This window comes from Myripristis murdjan, chromosome 12, assembly GCF_902150065.1.
Source record: "Myripristis murdjan chromosome 12, fMyrMur1.1, whole genome shotgun sequence".
Taxonomy (NCBI): Eukaryota; Metazoa; Chordata; class Actinopteri; order Holocentriformes; family Holocentridae; genus Myripristis; species Myripristis murdjan.
This window is the reverse complement of record NC_043991.1, coordinates 30,055,270-30,070,990: the sequence shown is the minus strand read 5'-3', so window position 1 is coordinate 30,070,990 and position 15,721 is coordinate 30,055,270. Positions and strand designations below refer to the sequence as shown.

Sequence of the window (15,721 nt, the reverse complement as noted above, 5' to 3'; positions counted from 1 at the left end):
TCACACATTAAATTGTGTTGTTTGTCTTTTACAGAAACCTGTGGATTTTCGTTTCCAAATTCACTGAGTTTGATGCAAGAAAACTGCATAAACTGTACAAGCATGCAATCAAGAAAAGGCAGGAGAATGCCCAGGTATTTCAGACCCTGATATAGTTGTGACTTTGTGTCATGCTTTGAAATCCTGTTATTGGACAGTTCCATGATAACAGTGTTGTCATTGTTACAGGCAGCGGACCAGAACACTAGCAGTGTAAATACCCATGGCTTTAAACATGCAGGTAAAATCATTTCCCCTCCTTTGTACATACAAAATAGGAATTGTCACTTAGACCAAGTTGTTATGTTTTTACACATTATGTGTAACTCTTCATTTCCCATGTTCAGCAGACACTGAGAAGGTAAAGGACAACTCTCACCAAGACGACAGCAGCAGGGACAGCTGCAGCTTGGAGCGGCATCCGCCTCCAAGCAGATACCATGAAAGCAGCAGCAGTAAGGACCGACACACCACTGAGCCTCACAGGAAGACCGGAGGAAGTGGAGAGTCCAGGAAAAGACCATATTCCTCCTTCAGCAATGGCAAAGACCACCGAGACAGAGACCACTACAGGCCTGACAGCAGGGACCGGGACCGAGACAGAGATCGAGATCGAGATCGAGATCGAGATCGAGACAGAGATCGAGACAGAGACAGAGACCGAGACCGAGATAGAGACCGAGACAGAGATCGAGACAGAGACAGAGACAGAGACCGAGACCGACAAGAAAGGTGAGGGAGGAGCACTTCCTCAGTAATGCTCTAAAGGCTAATGTATCCTGTTTTGCTTTGGGTTATGAATCAGTTGTCCTTTAAACACTGTCAATAGTGTTTCCAGTAGTAGGGCAAGTAGATGGGTAGAGGCCTGGCTCACACTAAACCAGGGTCTGTCCTGGACCTTCCTGCCATCTGGAAATACACGCCTTTTTGTCTTCTACTTTTATCCTGGTTTTCAGTACAGGTACCCATAGTTCTGGCTAGGAATTGCAATGTCTAATTTGAAATTTAAAGGTACGCCTCTTGATGCTCCTTCAGAGTGTCTCTATGTTTAAGGCAAGTAGTGTGAAAATGTTTTGGTTTTGATCTCAGGAGCAAGCTTGTTGTTTGTCTTTGCCCTTTACTACCTCATTTACAGCTGCACTATTTTGTTGTGGTAAAAAGTTTGGGGAGCTCTTTTTCCACATAATCAAAATAGACAAGTGTGCTTTTAAAGGGCTAGTTCACAACGTTTGACAGGGCGATATGGGGCAGGGGTTCCGGAGAAGTGGAGCCTTACCTGGAAGGTTGTTGGTGGCTTCATAGGCCAATAGTATTTTACAGTTTTTTTATTTTACTTATTTTATGATTGAACCTCCCCCTGCATTGTTGCTGTGGCAGAATGTATCTTTAAATGGATGTTTGCGTATGTATATGAGCAGATTTAACTGAACACATGGAAATATGGTTTGTATTTTTAGATACTACGACAGTAAACACAGGAAAGTGGACGAGTTTCGCTCTAGCCGAGACCATCGGCTGGACATGAAGGATCATTCCCATTCGGAGCACCGCTCTTCCCACCGTTATCACTCGGACTGGCAGACGGACCAGCGAACCTCTGCCGGCGGACCCCGCTCTCCCAGAGACCAGCGCTCACCCTACGACTCACGCTCACCCATGGGACACCGGTCACCTTTAGAGTATTCATCAGACCACAAGAGCACACCTGAACAGATCTGGAGCAGCCGGAAAACATAACAGGATCTGAGGCGGGCCGCTGGTTAACAGCCATAGACTCTCGAACAGAGGAGATGCCTTACAGGGACTGTGGACAAAAACCTGTATCACACATATCAGCTGGCTCAGTGTGGCTGTGGTCTCCATGCTTCAACAGCAGCAGATCTCCAAAATCTGAGGAATGGAAGGCCAGGGAGCAGGGTTAAATAAGGCAGCAGATAAAAAAAAAAAAATGCATATTTTTGTATTTGCAAGAGTTCAAAGCTGCACTGTTCTGTACGCGTAACAGAACACAGCATATTTTCTTTTATTTTTATAGTCGGATTTTTTTACACTTTGAAAAATGGACACAATTTACCTTGAGTGCTGCCTCACCTTCTCACCGACCCATGACACTGGATCCTGTATTTTGACTGTTTTCTCCATTTCTCTCTCTCTCTCATCATGCATTATATGGTTATTGATTTTATTTAATTACATGTCGAATCAATAAGGAAAGTTAATAATTGTGTTTGTCACATTAATCATGTTGATGAGTTGATGGTTGAAAGCAGCCTGGGCTCAGGCTCACCATCTGAAGTACCTCATATACAGCATTTCTCAATTCCTGATTTTTTTTTTCCCCCCTCCCCTTTCTTTCTTTCTCCCCATCATGAATTATTTAATTACTTGTCTTAGCTGTAAATTTTTTTTATTATTTTTTTTTGGAGGGGGGGTGACTTACATCTTTTTTTCATGAATAATACTGTTGTACATTATTGTAATATAGTAAATCGGTGGTCTTTTTCTTCTCAGGCTCTCTGGATTTATTATGACTCTACCTTTCTCCATCAACTCAGGCATTTTGTCAGATATATCTGTACAATAGTTCTTAATGATAATGCTACTCAGAATGTAACTTTTTGGTAGTGAGAAATAATCTTTTAGCTGTACTCCTTGGTTTTAATTACAAGCTGTCAGTTCCTGTTTCCTCTCAGTGTGTGCCAGTTGGAAAGAACTGAGTTTTTACTAAATGATGGTCTAAACAAAACAAGTCTTTCATATAGAAGGAATAAACTAGACTTTCTACATTCTTTTCCCATTTTTTCTTTACCTTTCATTTTGTTTTCTACGTAGGCAATAATATCAATGTTCTATGCAGCCAGTAAACTTCTGAGGAACAGCCCAGTTGAGTGAAGTTGCTGTTACAGTTCACACCATTGTACATAAATTTCCTCTATATTTCAAAATGAATTTACACTGAAAATGCATGAATTTTTAAGGATTGTTTTATATAGTTGTTTATGAAGCCATTAAACTCAATCACTGACTCACTTGTAACAGTTCTCCTGATGAATGTGTGACGTTTTTCATCCTCTTTACCATGAAAATCGGAACGTAAAATCAATCACACCACAAAAAATCAGGATTTCATATTTATCCAGCAGCCGCATCCTGAGCCAACATCAACAGCCAAACCTTGAGGCTCCATGACATGAAATGTTTTTGCCCCAGATATAATACTCACCTCATAACTAAGTCCTATCACATCCTATAACAATATAATTCATCTCAGCATACCTTTTAATACACAGTGAAGTAAAAGAATGTAGAATCAGAATACAGGAGGTCAGTGATGATTTTTTATTTGGTTTGTAAGCATCAGGGGCAACAGTGATTTGATAGCCTGCAGATATAAAGAGAAGTTCAAACTGGAAATTGTCTTGGGGAAATAGCTCACTTCATATGTGGAACATCACCATCTATTACAGCTTTTAAGGACAAAGACCAAGGGTGCTAACTTTTCAGGATAATTTATTTAAAAAAAAAAAACAAAAACAAAGACATTGATGGCGACATGTCTTGAGCTGTGAGGCCGTGGGCTCAGAGGACGCTGCACACAGGCCGGCTCTAGGTGCTCTTCTTCTCCTCAAACATGATGTTTGCTGTGGCTCTCTTGGCTGTGGACAGAGAACACAGTCATGTGAGCAGTCGGTCCCAACTCCGATCGCTGGAAAACAGATTCTCCTGTTTGCCATCTAAGACAGTGGTGTTCAAAGTGAGGCCCACAGACCCCCAGGGGTCCGTGAAGGCCCTGTGGGGGGGTCCTCAGCCAAATGAGGCGGGCACATTTCACAAGCATTTAAACAGAAATCTGATGTCAGTCCAGCATCAGTGACCTGACCTTTAAATAAATATATCATTTACTTAATCTTTATACAGCTTTTTTTTTTCTTCAAATTTAAAGTATTTTTGTTACAATTTCTTGTGCTTTTTTTGCTCATTTTTGTCTTCTTTTTTTTTTTTTTTAACAAATGTTCCAATATTTTTTCCTGTTGCTAATTTGCTAGTCACCTTTTTCCCATGTTTTTGAAAAAAATTGAGTGAATTTGCTCAGGTTTTATAAAGGTTCATTTTACCGTTAATTAACTCCCTAGAACGTGTCAGGATACAAAAAAGTGTGATTATTCAAACATGATGTCACAATCTCACCTCTTTGACTCTTTGACAGTGTTGAAGATTGGCATTTAAACAAATGAATACTTCACACAAAGACAAATATCTTGTCTTTTCAGGGGGCCCAAGGCAAAATCTTCTCAGACGGTGGCCTACAGCTCAATGAAAATCAACTTGGGGGTCCATTTCATGAAAACGATTGAAAATTCCTGATCTAGCGTGCTCTATTGCTTGGGTCACTTGTTAAAAGCAGCCACTGGAAAGAGTTTCAGAGAACGGTAATTCTATATTCCATCCTTTCAGTGCTAATGAAGCATGAAAGTGCAGCTTCTGGAAACCGTGCTGTTTCCCTCCATACTTTGTGTGTGTGCAAGTTGTCCAAATCCAACCTGTAGATTGAGTAGAAACATCTCTGACTGATTCAAAGTTTTACTTCTTAAACCCCGGTCACTGTGCTGGTGGTCAGTGAGCTGCCAAAGTGGAGGTTGTAACAGAGATGGTTTTGGGGAAATGTGCTTCATAAGCCTGTTTCAGTGCAGCAGGACAGCTGTGTGACCGGACACTTGGACCCACAGTGGATTGAAACGAGGCGAACCACCGCCGGCTTGGTGCATGCTGGGAGGATGCAATACGCTTAATTTCATCCACTTTGCGATACGCGCACATTGACCTCGATCCTACTTTCCAGATTGCACACATGCAGCTCTCACTGTCTGGAAAGTCTGACAAGTCCCTCAAACTGAAACCTGATCTAAACTAGGACCAAAACTAAAAGCAGCACACCTGGGATCTTGAATGTTTGGCTCATCGGCTACAGTTCACCCACATTTTACACTGCAACCAACCATGTGGCAAATCATGTGGGTGCACTAAAGATTTCCCAACATGCAAATGAAACCCTTCGACTGTCAAGTATGAATTTTTGGTTGACTAATGCTCTGTTTCTGTAGCTGACAGTCGTCAACAGTCATAACCCACAGAAGTGATAATGGCTGTGGAAAGCTCCTCCTCTGTTTGCTCTGCGGTTTTCTGGCCTGGAGAACTTTGCACTCTGCTCCTGACATGTAAGAGCACGTCCAGGTGTGGCTCATTCCACCTGGTTGTACTCCTTAATTGTAATTATAAAGCACCAGCCAAGATATAAGCTTCCCACCCATCCAGCTGTTTTATATCTGATCATCATCACTCCTTTTCCAGGATTTATCCTTCATCCTTACTCATCTTTCTTCTTCTTTCTGTGTTTTTCTGAGTTTCTGCAGCTGTTTTTATTGTCTCTTCCTCTAATTAGTTTACCTTCTGTATTTCCTCTTTTGTTTTAATCTCTTGCTTTCACAGAAGCCCTTCTAGGAACAGGTGCTGCACATTAGCATCCTCTATCCCCCCTCTGCTACCTGCATCAGAGACCTGACCTCAGCTGATCTGTGTGCCCTGTGTCTGTCCCGATTAAATGCAGCAAAATAAAAGAAATAGTCATGTGTTGGCCTGCCTGCAGGGACATTCCTGAAGTGGTCATCTGTTTGGATGTGGCTAAAGCATTTGACACGATGGAGGGGAACTACTGATTTCATTTCTTGTTTTCTTATTGCCTGTTGCTCCTGTAGTTTAGCCACTCTCCTCCTGCTCCACCTCCATTCCATTTCCAATCCATTACTCAGTCTGAAATGGCCCCTGTGCTAGCTGATTACTGTGGGCAGAGCCATCTGAAACCCACTAACCAATCACTGGCAACTGACATGTCCCGACACTGAGACGTAGTTTTCTGCTTTAGCCAGTTCACAGCACTGCTGCAAATCAGTGTAACTTTAGCCAGAGTAAAGCAGAGATGCCAAAAAAATCTTTAAAGAAGGTGAACCTGAGCTGACTCTAACCGGCTGACGTTATTTGGAGTTAACATGACAAAAAATGTTTTGTTAAAAATATTGGTCAGGACAATTCCTGAGTCCCTTGACATTTGTAGGGACACTGTCCATATGTACCTCAGTCTGCACCAGTGGATTTAAGCCCTCAGATTCAAGACAACCACCTCCCCTCCCACATGCGGGCTGGCCTCAAACGCTTAGGCATTCATATCTCATACAGTGTCAGGCCTTATGTAGGAAAGATTTGAAACCGTTATTTGACTAAATTCCCAGAGACAGAGTGCTATCCGTGTGTGTGCTGGGTTTCTGTATGTTTCAGTGTCAGCATCAGTGAAATACCTGTAGGTCTCCAGCATCTTTTCTTTGGCCGTACAAAGAGACAGAGACTCAGGCTAAGAGACACGCTGCTGAAGGTTTTGCTCACACTTCATAGAGGAGCTGATGAGCACCGTGTGTGATCACTGAGATCTCTGCTAAGAAACATTTTACTAAGAATTAAAGACATGCTGACCTTTACTTTAACATCTATAGACATTCCTCTGCCAGATTAGTGGCAGACGCCTGATATAATACCTCATATCTGCTGGATATTAGCAGACAAGCTGGTTTTTTTTTCAATTTTTTTCCACTGAGTCACTTTGTTCCATATGAACAGTGATGTTAAAATATAAGTCCATATTTATATGTACTCAGAAGTGGTCTTGTTGCTATCAGGTGAGCGTGTGCGGGCTCTGGAGACGTGACACTGATATGTTGACACATCTATTCTGCTGAATGGGTTTTGTGAATTTGGTGAACTTTGTGAATGACAAAAAATATAAGAAAATAATGAGAAAATTTGAGGAGGAAGTAAAAAAATTACAAGAAAATGACCAGAAAAGTACAGAAAAAAAGTACAAGAAATGTCTCAGAAAATTATTCAAAACAAAAAAAACAAGAAAATGATGAAGAAAATTAGAAAATAAAATGAACGTGTGGAAAATTAGCAAAAAAAAAAGTACAAAAATTACAAGACAACTGTATTTATAATTATGCAATTATATGTATATATATATATATATTATATTATTATATATATTTAAGATCAAATGTGTGCCAGCAGTGTGTGACAGCAGAGTGACACAGGGCTGAACACAGGAACACGGCTGTGCGTCATTACATGGTGACACGTCAGCACAAAGCAGCCATTGCTCTCAGGATTGTTCTTAGCTTGTGAAATCACACAGCGCGGCTTTAGCTGGAGGTAGAATTAGGATAATACCCCTCGACACACACATCACACCACCGGCATGAGCTCAGCGCTGTGGCACACACACACAGGACAGCCGAGCTCCGTCCTCATGCAGGACAGTCACGTGGACTGTCCTGACCCGCTCACCTTCATCCTGGATCTTGTCCGCAGCCTCTGACGCCTTGTCTTTGATGTTCTTCAACACGTCGTCTATCTTGGTTTCATTCTTGAGGAAGAAGGGTCGGATTACGCGGGTGTAGATGACCACTGATCCGTTTGAGGGAGTAGGAGCCATGCACCACACCAAGAAACCACACTGAGGAGACAAACAAGAACTATTTGTGTTGATGACCCTTTAAAGAACCCCAAAGGTGCCTCAGAGAACCATGAAAAATGATTCCTATAGGAATAAAAGGTTCTTTGAGTGTTTTCAATCAAAAATTGTGCCACCAAATAACTCCAATAACAATAAAGAACCCCTATTGCCTTAAAGAACCACAGAAAGTGTGTGAAGAACCAGCCCCTAAATAAAGAGGTTCTCCAACTGGTTCTTTGTGGAACCAGAGAGCATTTTGAGGATCCATTTAAGAAGCATTGTTTTTCTGAGAGTACTTCAACTGATCATGTCTGAAATGTCATACTGGAATTTAAAAAAAAAAAAAAAGACAAAATGACCAGAAAATTAGGGAAAAAGAAGTTCAAGAAATGTGAAGAAAATGGGTAAATAATACTAACAACAACAATAACAACAACAACAACAACAACAACAACAATAATAATAATAATAATAATAATAATAATAATAATTTTCAAAGAGAAAAAATGATTAGAAAATTTATGAGAAAGTTATTTTAAAAAATAAAAATAAAATGACCACAAAATGTGTGGAGAATTAGCACAAAATAACAGCACAAAAATTGCAAGAAAACTATAATTATAATTACACAATTATATATTTAACATAAAATAACAAGGAAATGATCATAAATTATGCAAAACTTTGTAAAAAAAAAAAAATTACAAGGAAAAATTTACCAAAATATTCCCCTAAAATAAATAAATAAATAAATAAATAAATAAATAAAGTGACTGTTGTTCCATGGGTGAAATATCATCTTTCAAAATAAAAGCCCACCTATCCACTTCTGGGTTTCAAAGTGTTAATTAATACTTTCTGTTATTTCTGTATTGTTATTAATTCAAGCTACATTACATTGTGTGACAGTGGTTCTTCTTCTTCTTCTTCTTGATACTAATACTACCACTTATAATAATAATGATGATAATAATAAAATATAAATACAAATACATAAAAGAGCTGCTGGTGTGAGAAACTGCTGATGAAGGACAGACAAACACACACACACACACACACACACACACACACACACACAAGAACACAGTGCAGCTGGATTACCTTTCCTATGTAGTAGAAGGGGAACCAGGAGAGGAAGATATCAGCGAAGAACTCAGCCACACTGAAGATGCCGTACACCACCCAGTAGGTCAGCCATTTTGTGTCATCCTCTTTGGTGGCACTTTCAATGGCCTTGATCCTGCAGTTCAACAGAGGGACGTTTGACTGTTTGGATGGCTGCTGCTAGGACATGTTGCACAGTTTGACTCCCAGTCATGAACAATATCATTTCCATAGTGATCAGCATCAGTTCGCGTGCTCGGTGTTCACACTGGGGCTTTGAAAACTATCAAGACACATTTCATTTTTGTGCTTTTTGTGTAAAGTCTCACATTTTTTAAAAAAAAATAATAAATTTTTGTGAAAATAAATTTTTAAAAAGTGAGAAAAAAAACATCTTGTTTTCTTAGTTTGTGCGATTTTGGTTGTAGGCAACCAAAATCGCACTCATTTAACCATAATGCCTTGCAGTACACAGCTCAGTCAGCTCCACCCTCTGTGCCTGGCCAGTGATCAGGCAGGTGTACAAGGCATCTGCTCACCAAAAACACTGCCTGGAACTTGTTACCACTCATGGGTTCCATGTTTTTTACTTTTTTTTTTACTTTTAACTGTGTGACCTGCATTCTGAGCGTCCAGATGAATTATGGGACAAATGGTGTTTTAGGGTTAACTGTCATTTTAAGCAATATCACACAAGAATATCAGCACGGCTGTGCTTTGGTCGTACAAGATAACCACAGCTGTGCTGATTGGGTTTTCAGTTTAGCAGCAAGTGTTTTAGTGCTTTTATACAACAGCTACTCTGTGGATACTGCTGGAAACTGTGAATTTCCTTCGGGATGAATAAAGTATCTAACTAACTAACTTACTAACTCTACAAACCATGCAGTTTGTCAAATCACATAATTAGCAACAACTGATTGTGATTTTTGTGGCTTCACCAACACAAATATTCTGCCAGACTTCAATGCTTATGTTCAGCTGAACTGAACGTAAACCTGAACTGAACATTACCTGAGCACAAGCTCTCTTGCTGGGAGCTTTGCATCACAGTATCTGCTCCTGGTACTTTGTTGCCTGTCAAGTAATCAAACCCAAACCCTGAGTGAGACCGAGCCTGAGAGGCAGCGCTGCCTGACAGTCACCAGTGGCGGCAAGAGCAAAGAAACGCAGGAAGCGTCAGTATCCAGGCTTCTTTCCTTCCCCTCATCTTTTTGATGACCATTTAGACAGCTGTTAGAGAACGTGTTTAAAGCTGAGTGACACATAATGGTAAAGTGTCTCACAGGCTACTGTATATCAGCACTCATGGAGCCGCTGGTCCACCAGAGCTATCTGTTGTATGATATATCTTAGGACATTGGTTGTTGGTTGTATGATATTGTTAGTATACAGTGTGGATACTTCTTGTTATTTGCTACTTGCTACTTGTTTATTTAATGTGGATACCAACATGTGTCATGTGACATCACACTCACATTTGTATTGGTCTGTTAGTGTCTTGTCTGCTCATGTTGGACTGGGCATCTTCAAAACATGTAAGACATTATAATAAGGAGGATAATAAGGAAGATCATTTTATTGAAAATTTTTAAAACTTCCATTTGCTGGAGCTCCATATACTGAATTCTTGAAAGCTGTGAATAAATAGTTTTTTTCATTGCTGCCTTACCTGTGTAGTCCCTTACTACCATGAAGCCTCTGGGTAAAGTGATCAGCATCCTGATGCCCCGCCTCTCTGTTTGACTCATGCAACTCACCTGTGACCCATTTTGATGTTTGCTAACAGTGTGAGGCGCTCCACTCCAATTACGCATTCATTTTCTCTCCTTTGCAGCAGCCATTGTTTGCTGGCTGGGAGCTGCAGCAGTGTCAGAGCCCCCCCGGCCCTGCACCCCGCCCAACTCAGCAGGTGTGTGACAGCCCCCCGGCCCCGTCCAGGCCTGAGACCAGGCCTGAGCTCAGCACCTGGACCAGGCCTGAGCTCAGCACCTGGACCAGGCCTACAAACTGAGCTTTGTCTGTTTGACGTGGCCACTCCCAATCAGGTGAACTAAGATGATAGTGCTGACTGTGAATCTGGCTGTGGCTGTTCACATGCACATATTTTGTGATTCTAAATGATGGGATTTTATTTCAATAAAAAAAAAAAAAAAATCTTTTTTTTTTTTTTAATATAATTTTCAGGCTATTTTCTTTATCACTTTTTGCTAATTACCTGTTATTTTTAATTAATAATGATTAATAATTAATCATTCCTTTGTCTTGAGCTTTTCACTTCATTTCTTTCTAGTTTGATCATAACCTTTGTTTCCCATGTTTTTGAAAGACATGAAGTGAACATCCAAACTAACCAAAAGAAAAAAGAAAAGAAAAAAAAGCTCAAAACAAAGGAATCCACAAACTGAACTGTGATGTCATAGAAGAAGCTACTCTGCTTCCACATAGAACGAAGAACCATTTCTTTGAAATGGCTGAAATGTAGCTCAAAGAGCCATGCAAACAGCTCTGCGAGGAAGCAGCAGTGGTTTTTCGAAGAAGAGAGAAGAGAAAAGGTTCATGGAAACAGCAGTTCATGCTCATTGCTGAAGGGAAACTAGTTCTTCACAGTCATGCCATAGGAGAACCATTTCTCATTCCACAAAGAACCTTTCAGACCTTTAAAGAACCATTTATTTAAAGAACAGTTCTTTAGATTGTTCTTCAAGAATTCTTAGTTTTTATTTCAAGGACCTGTCAGAAAAGTTCTTTGAGGTGGTGCTGAAAATCTTTTTCAAAGAAATTTAACTCAACCTTTTTGAAAATAGTTCTTGGAAGGTTTTTCAAATGAGGAACCATCCGCTATTCCTCCAAGTATTTCTTTAGTAGCTGATGGTTCTTCGTGAAACTATTAAAGAACTATTTTAGAAGCATTTTTTCTGTGCAATACACAGCCTGGCTGGCAGTTTGACTCCCTACAATGCAACTACGCACTTCATGCTTTGCATGTGTCAGGGTTCTGAATGCCAACCGAGGCAAAGAGGCTCCCACCCCGATCTTCAAAGTGGCTGGCACACTCAGCTGCCCGCCAGTTGTAGGAAAATGGCTTCGAAACAAATGAAGAAATTCATAAAAGCATTAGGCCAGCTGCCAGTTGAGTCACTGGACTGAACTGAAGCCTCACAAAGACAGGTGCTGAGAGAGCTTCAGCCGGCCTGAGCACGGCTCGCTCTGCTCCCCCAGTGCGGATGAGCCCTCAGGGCATTAGTCAAACAAGTCATTTGATATGATGCAGCAGCTATGGTGCTGTGGTGGATCAAAACACTGTGGTCTGAGGCTCACATGAGAAGAGCAGGAACTGGAGCGGGGACCGTCAGTACTGCCTGTTTTCATCGATCTTAAAGAGCCAAGCAGAATGAGTCCAGACAGTGGGAGGCCGGAGGGGGTTTTCAAGGATTTTTTGCCGTTTGCTTTTTTGGTCACTCTTTCTTTGGATAGTCCCGTATAGATACTGAACATAAAGTCAACTGATATTAACTATTAATAAGAGTTCAATCCACTATCAATAAGCCATAAATTATATTTCAGCAACATACTGACATATCTATTGTTATTCTGTTGTATGTGTTTGCTGAACCTTAACAGACATGCAGACCTAGCTGATGTTATTGCTGCTGTGTTATTATAAAACCCACTGCAGATCTGGGCTACATGAGCCCACAGGGTTAAGGTTAGGGCTCTGGTTGGGTGAGGGCTTGTGTCAGGCCTGTTTTAGCAAATAAGCAACAGGCCAACACATTTTGTAATCAATCACTGCACTGGTGGGCGTATCTTGCGCAGAACTCTGGTGGAATCCATACCAACACTTTACAGACATGTTGTTGAAATGTAATTTATGGTTTATTGATATTCTACTGAACTCTTGTTGATGTTTAACTTATATATCAATTGACATTCTGTTGAATGGGGATGAGGACTCCAGAGACAGTGGTTCCTTGTTCAGATGACACACTCTAACACTGACACGTGGTGAAGTTAAACCACAAGGAAGAAAATGGCATCATGACCCCTCCTACATTTTCTGCATTGTAACATTTTGTTACAATGCAGAATTTTGCCGAGGGCCCCCTGGGAGGGCCCTCAAGGACCCCTTGGGGATCTCTGGACCACACTTTGAAAAGCTCTGTGGTCTTCAGCATAGGGATCCTGTCATTTCCTGTAGCGGACCACATCCTGTATCTTGTCATGATGAGACACAGAACATCATCAAAACCCTTCTTGTCAGGGGGCAGCCTGGCAACATGGGAGGGTTCACTTCATTCACCATCTTGAGTGTGTGTGCGTGTGTGCGTGTGGGTGAGTGAGTGAGTGTTGGCTGGGGTAGAGTTAATGACTTACGATATGTATGCTGGGTAAAGAAATCCGATGAGGTTGCACAGGAGGGAGGCTCCATAGCCGATCACCAAGTAAACTGCGATCACCCCGATGACAGCTGGAACACACGATGTGACATGGTTAGCACAGCGGCAGCGTCTAGATCCGGATACACACTAAACAACCGTGGAGTTATTACACCCAGAGAGCTCGGGGGTTATTGTTCCCGTCCTGAGAATGATCATAGCGGTCTTGTTGCTCTTCCTCAACCCATGTCGCCCTGTCACAACCTACCGAGCGCGATGACGGTCCTGCTCACTCCGGTTTTGGCCTCGATCTTCGCCAGAACATCTGTGATCAGGTTCTTCTCATGCAGGAACTTTTCAAATCTTTCTTTGAGCGCCTGTGCCATGGCTGCGCTTCCTCCTTCACTGTGCTGCTGGCAAACTGCGACACCCCTGAAACCCAATCCAGTGGTTTGACATGAGAGTCAAGGCAGCCGCACTGCGGGATGTGGCTTCAACTTGGAGCCCTTCAGCATAAAGGCCTCCCTCACACAGGCTCTAGGATTTCAGCTCAGCTCTCTGGGATTCGGATCAGAATTCTGATCTTAATCCAAGAATTTGCCCCCCCCCCCCCCCCCCCCCCCCAAAAAAAAAAAATGAGATTAAAGGCGGGATTCTGAGATTAAAATCACAATCCCGACTGTAATACAAGTCAGGATTGTGATAATGAAGACAGAATTCTAATGATGATAATAATAATAATATAAATCACGTAAAATGTAACCTGAAAATTGCTGAAACGATGACAAGAAACAATTTATAATTATTCAAATGATAGGCTTCTATTTAAAGGTTTCAAGGGGTTTAATTGTTTCAGTATCATACTTAAAACTGTCGTCATTGTGCGATTAAACCAGAAAGAAAATATTAAAATGATCCATATGTTTTTATTTTCCTGTATTCTCACAATTTATATCCAGTTAAATTACAGTGAACTAACTTTCCAGAGGCGGCTCGTTTACTTGTAGTTTTATTTTGAAGTCAGATGTCGGCACGTCCGGTCTCTTCTTCTAGAAATGTGGTTCACTTGACGCGTCAGGCTGCTGGGGAAGCATCGCCTCCCCGGAACGTTTCCCGGCCGCACGGCCACACCCTGGCCTGCTCTGATGGCAGCGCGCAGCGGAGCCAGAGCAGGGGAGCGGGCCTGCATCTGAACCAGGGCAGGGGAGCAGGCCTGCAGCGGAACCAGGGCAGGGGAGCGGGCCTGCAGCGGAACCAGGGCAGGGGAGCAGGCCTGCAGCGGAACCAGGGCAGGGGAGCAGGCCTGCGTCCTGCTGCTGCTGTCTCAGAGGCCAGGTTACACCCTGCACATTGTTTACACTCTGGTATTGTCATCTGAACATCTGCTCCAGCGGCTCAAACACAGGCCAGGCAGCGCTGCCATCATAACCCTGGAACATTAGCATTACATAATTTATTGCCATAATAATGACTTTGGCAAGAGAGTTATTACAATAGAATAGAGCAAAATATCTTTATTGGCACTGTATTGTTGTGCACAAAGACAGCGAGATTAATTTTGCGACTTCCGAACTAGGTGCTATAAAAAAAAATAATAATAATAAATAAATAAATAAATAAATAAATAAGGTAGCAGAGCAATAAATAAAACAGCTGTAAAGTAACAAACAGGATGAACCGTGCAACCTCTGCAGCACAACCAATACACTGCATGAAGCAGCGAAGTGGCAGTAAATGAATCAGCAGTATTTAGTCCACAACAGTGGAAACAGTGGAGAAACAGTGTATGTCAGTTATAATATAATGCAAACAGCGACGTGTGCAACATGATCAATATATTCCTATATAAGCAAAATATATAATATATAATACACATAGTGAACAAAATACGCAGACAGCAGCACAGGGTGGATGTTGTCATGTATTTGACAATAACAGCAATACAACTTCTGGTGCGCATATACACAATACATTACGGCATGTGCTTGACAATAACATTAGATTGTACAACTTCTGGTGCGCATCTATTCAAAGCATTATGGTCATGAAACGGAAAAAGTGACACGGTAGACTCAGGAACAATTTATTTATTTATTTTTAATGAGACAACAGCATCGTTTCCAAACACATGAAGCAACAAGGCAACAAGACAAACAGTAGTGCAAAAGAAAAAAAAATATAGCAAAAATAAAACCAAACTAACAAAAAAGACTAGATTTTTTCCAAATTTAAACAAATAAATAAATACATAAAAAAGGCCAGTGTGTGGTAATTAACTCCCTTAAAAACGTATAAGTATTGCATGCATTCATGGATTTATAGCTTTTTGCTTTGTGAGAAAAAAAAAATCGTTGATATGCACTGTTCAAATTCCTTCATAAAGACAAAAAAAGTAAAGAGTTTTCTTGTTTGTAAGTTTGCAGCTGTGAATGTGGAATTTGGCAATAAGTAAAATTAAATTAATAAGAAAAAATGCATTATCAGCCTTGTTACTAGAAACACAGCACCCAAATATAATGTTTACACAGAAAAGAGTGAAATCTGAGAAAATGTTAACTATAAAGTTATTCATATCTTTCCACAGTCCAGAGTAGTGGGATCTGCTTCCAGATGCTGTGACAGGAGTGTGGCATCGCTACAC

General features: G+C 41.1%; 2 protein-coding genes across 5 annotated transcripts in view; one reads left to right on the top strand and one right to left on the bottom strand.

The window, feature by feature from the left end:
* The window catches only part of chd1 (chromodomain helicase DNA binding protein 1), a 45,708-nt gene extending 42,628 nt beyond the window's left edge, over positions 1–3,080 (top strand). For 2 of the 4 annotated variants that reach the window (XM_030064839.1, XM_030064836.1), the window contains exons 33-36: positions 35–134; positions 229–280; positions 390–771; positions 1,497–3,080. In XM_030064839.1, coding sequence (XP_029920699.1) covers positions 35–134; positions 229–280; positions 390–771; positions 1,497–1,776 — 814 coding nt within the window. In that variant the 3' untranslated portion in view covers positions 1,777–3,080. Of the gene's footprint in view, positions 1–34; positions 135–228; positions 281–386; positions 772–1,496 lie in introns of all 4 variants that reach the window. The other 2 variants (XM_030064837.1, XM_030064835.1) reach the window with 1 other exon arrangement.
* A 283-nt stretch (positions 3,081–3,363) lies between these two features.
* Positions 3,364–13,563, bottom strand: reep5 (receptor accessory protein 5). Its single transcript, XM_030064834.1, has 5 exons — positions 13,349–13,563; positions 13,079–13,172; positions 8,699–8,837; positions 7,429–7,597; positions 3,364–3,695 (listed from the first exon to the last, which is right to left on the bottom strand). The coding sequence occupies exons 1-5, from the start codon at positions 13,464–13,466 to the stop codon at positions 3,646–3,648; spliced, it is 570 nt and encodes a 189-aa protein (XP_029920694.1). The 5' UTR covers positions 13,467–13,563; the 3' UTR covers positions 3,364–3,645.
* Between the last annotated feature and the right edge of the window lie 2,158 nt (positions 13,564–15,721).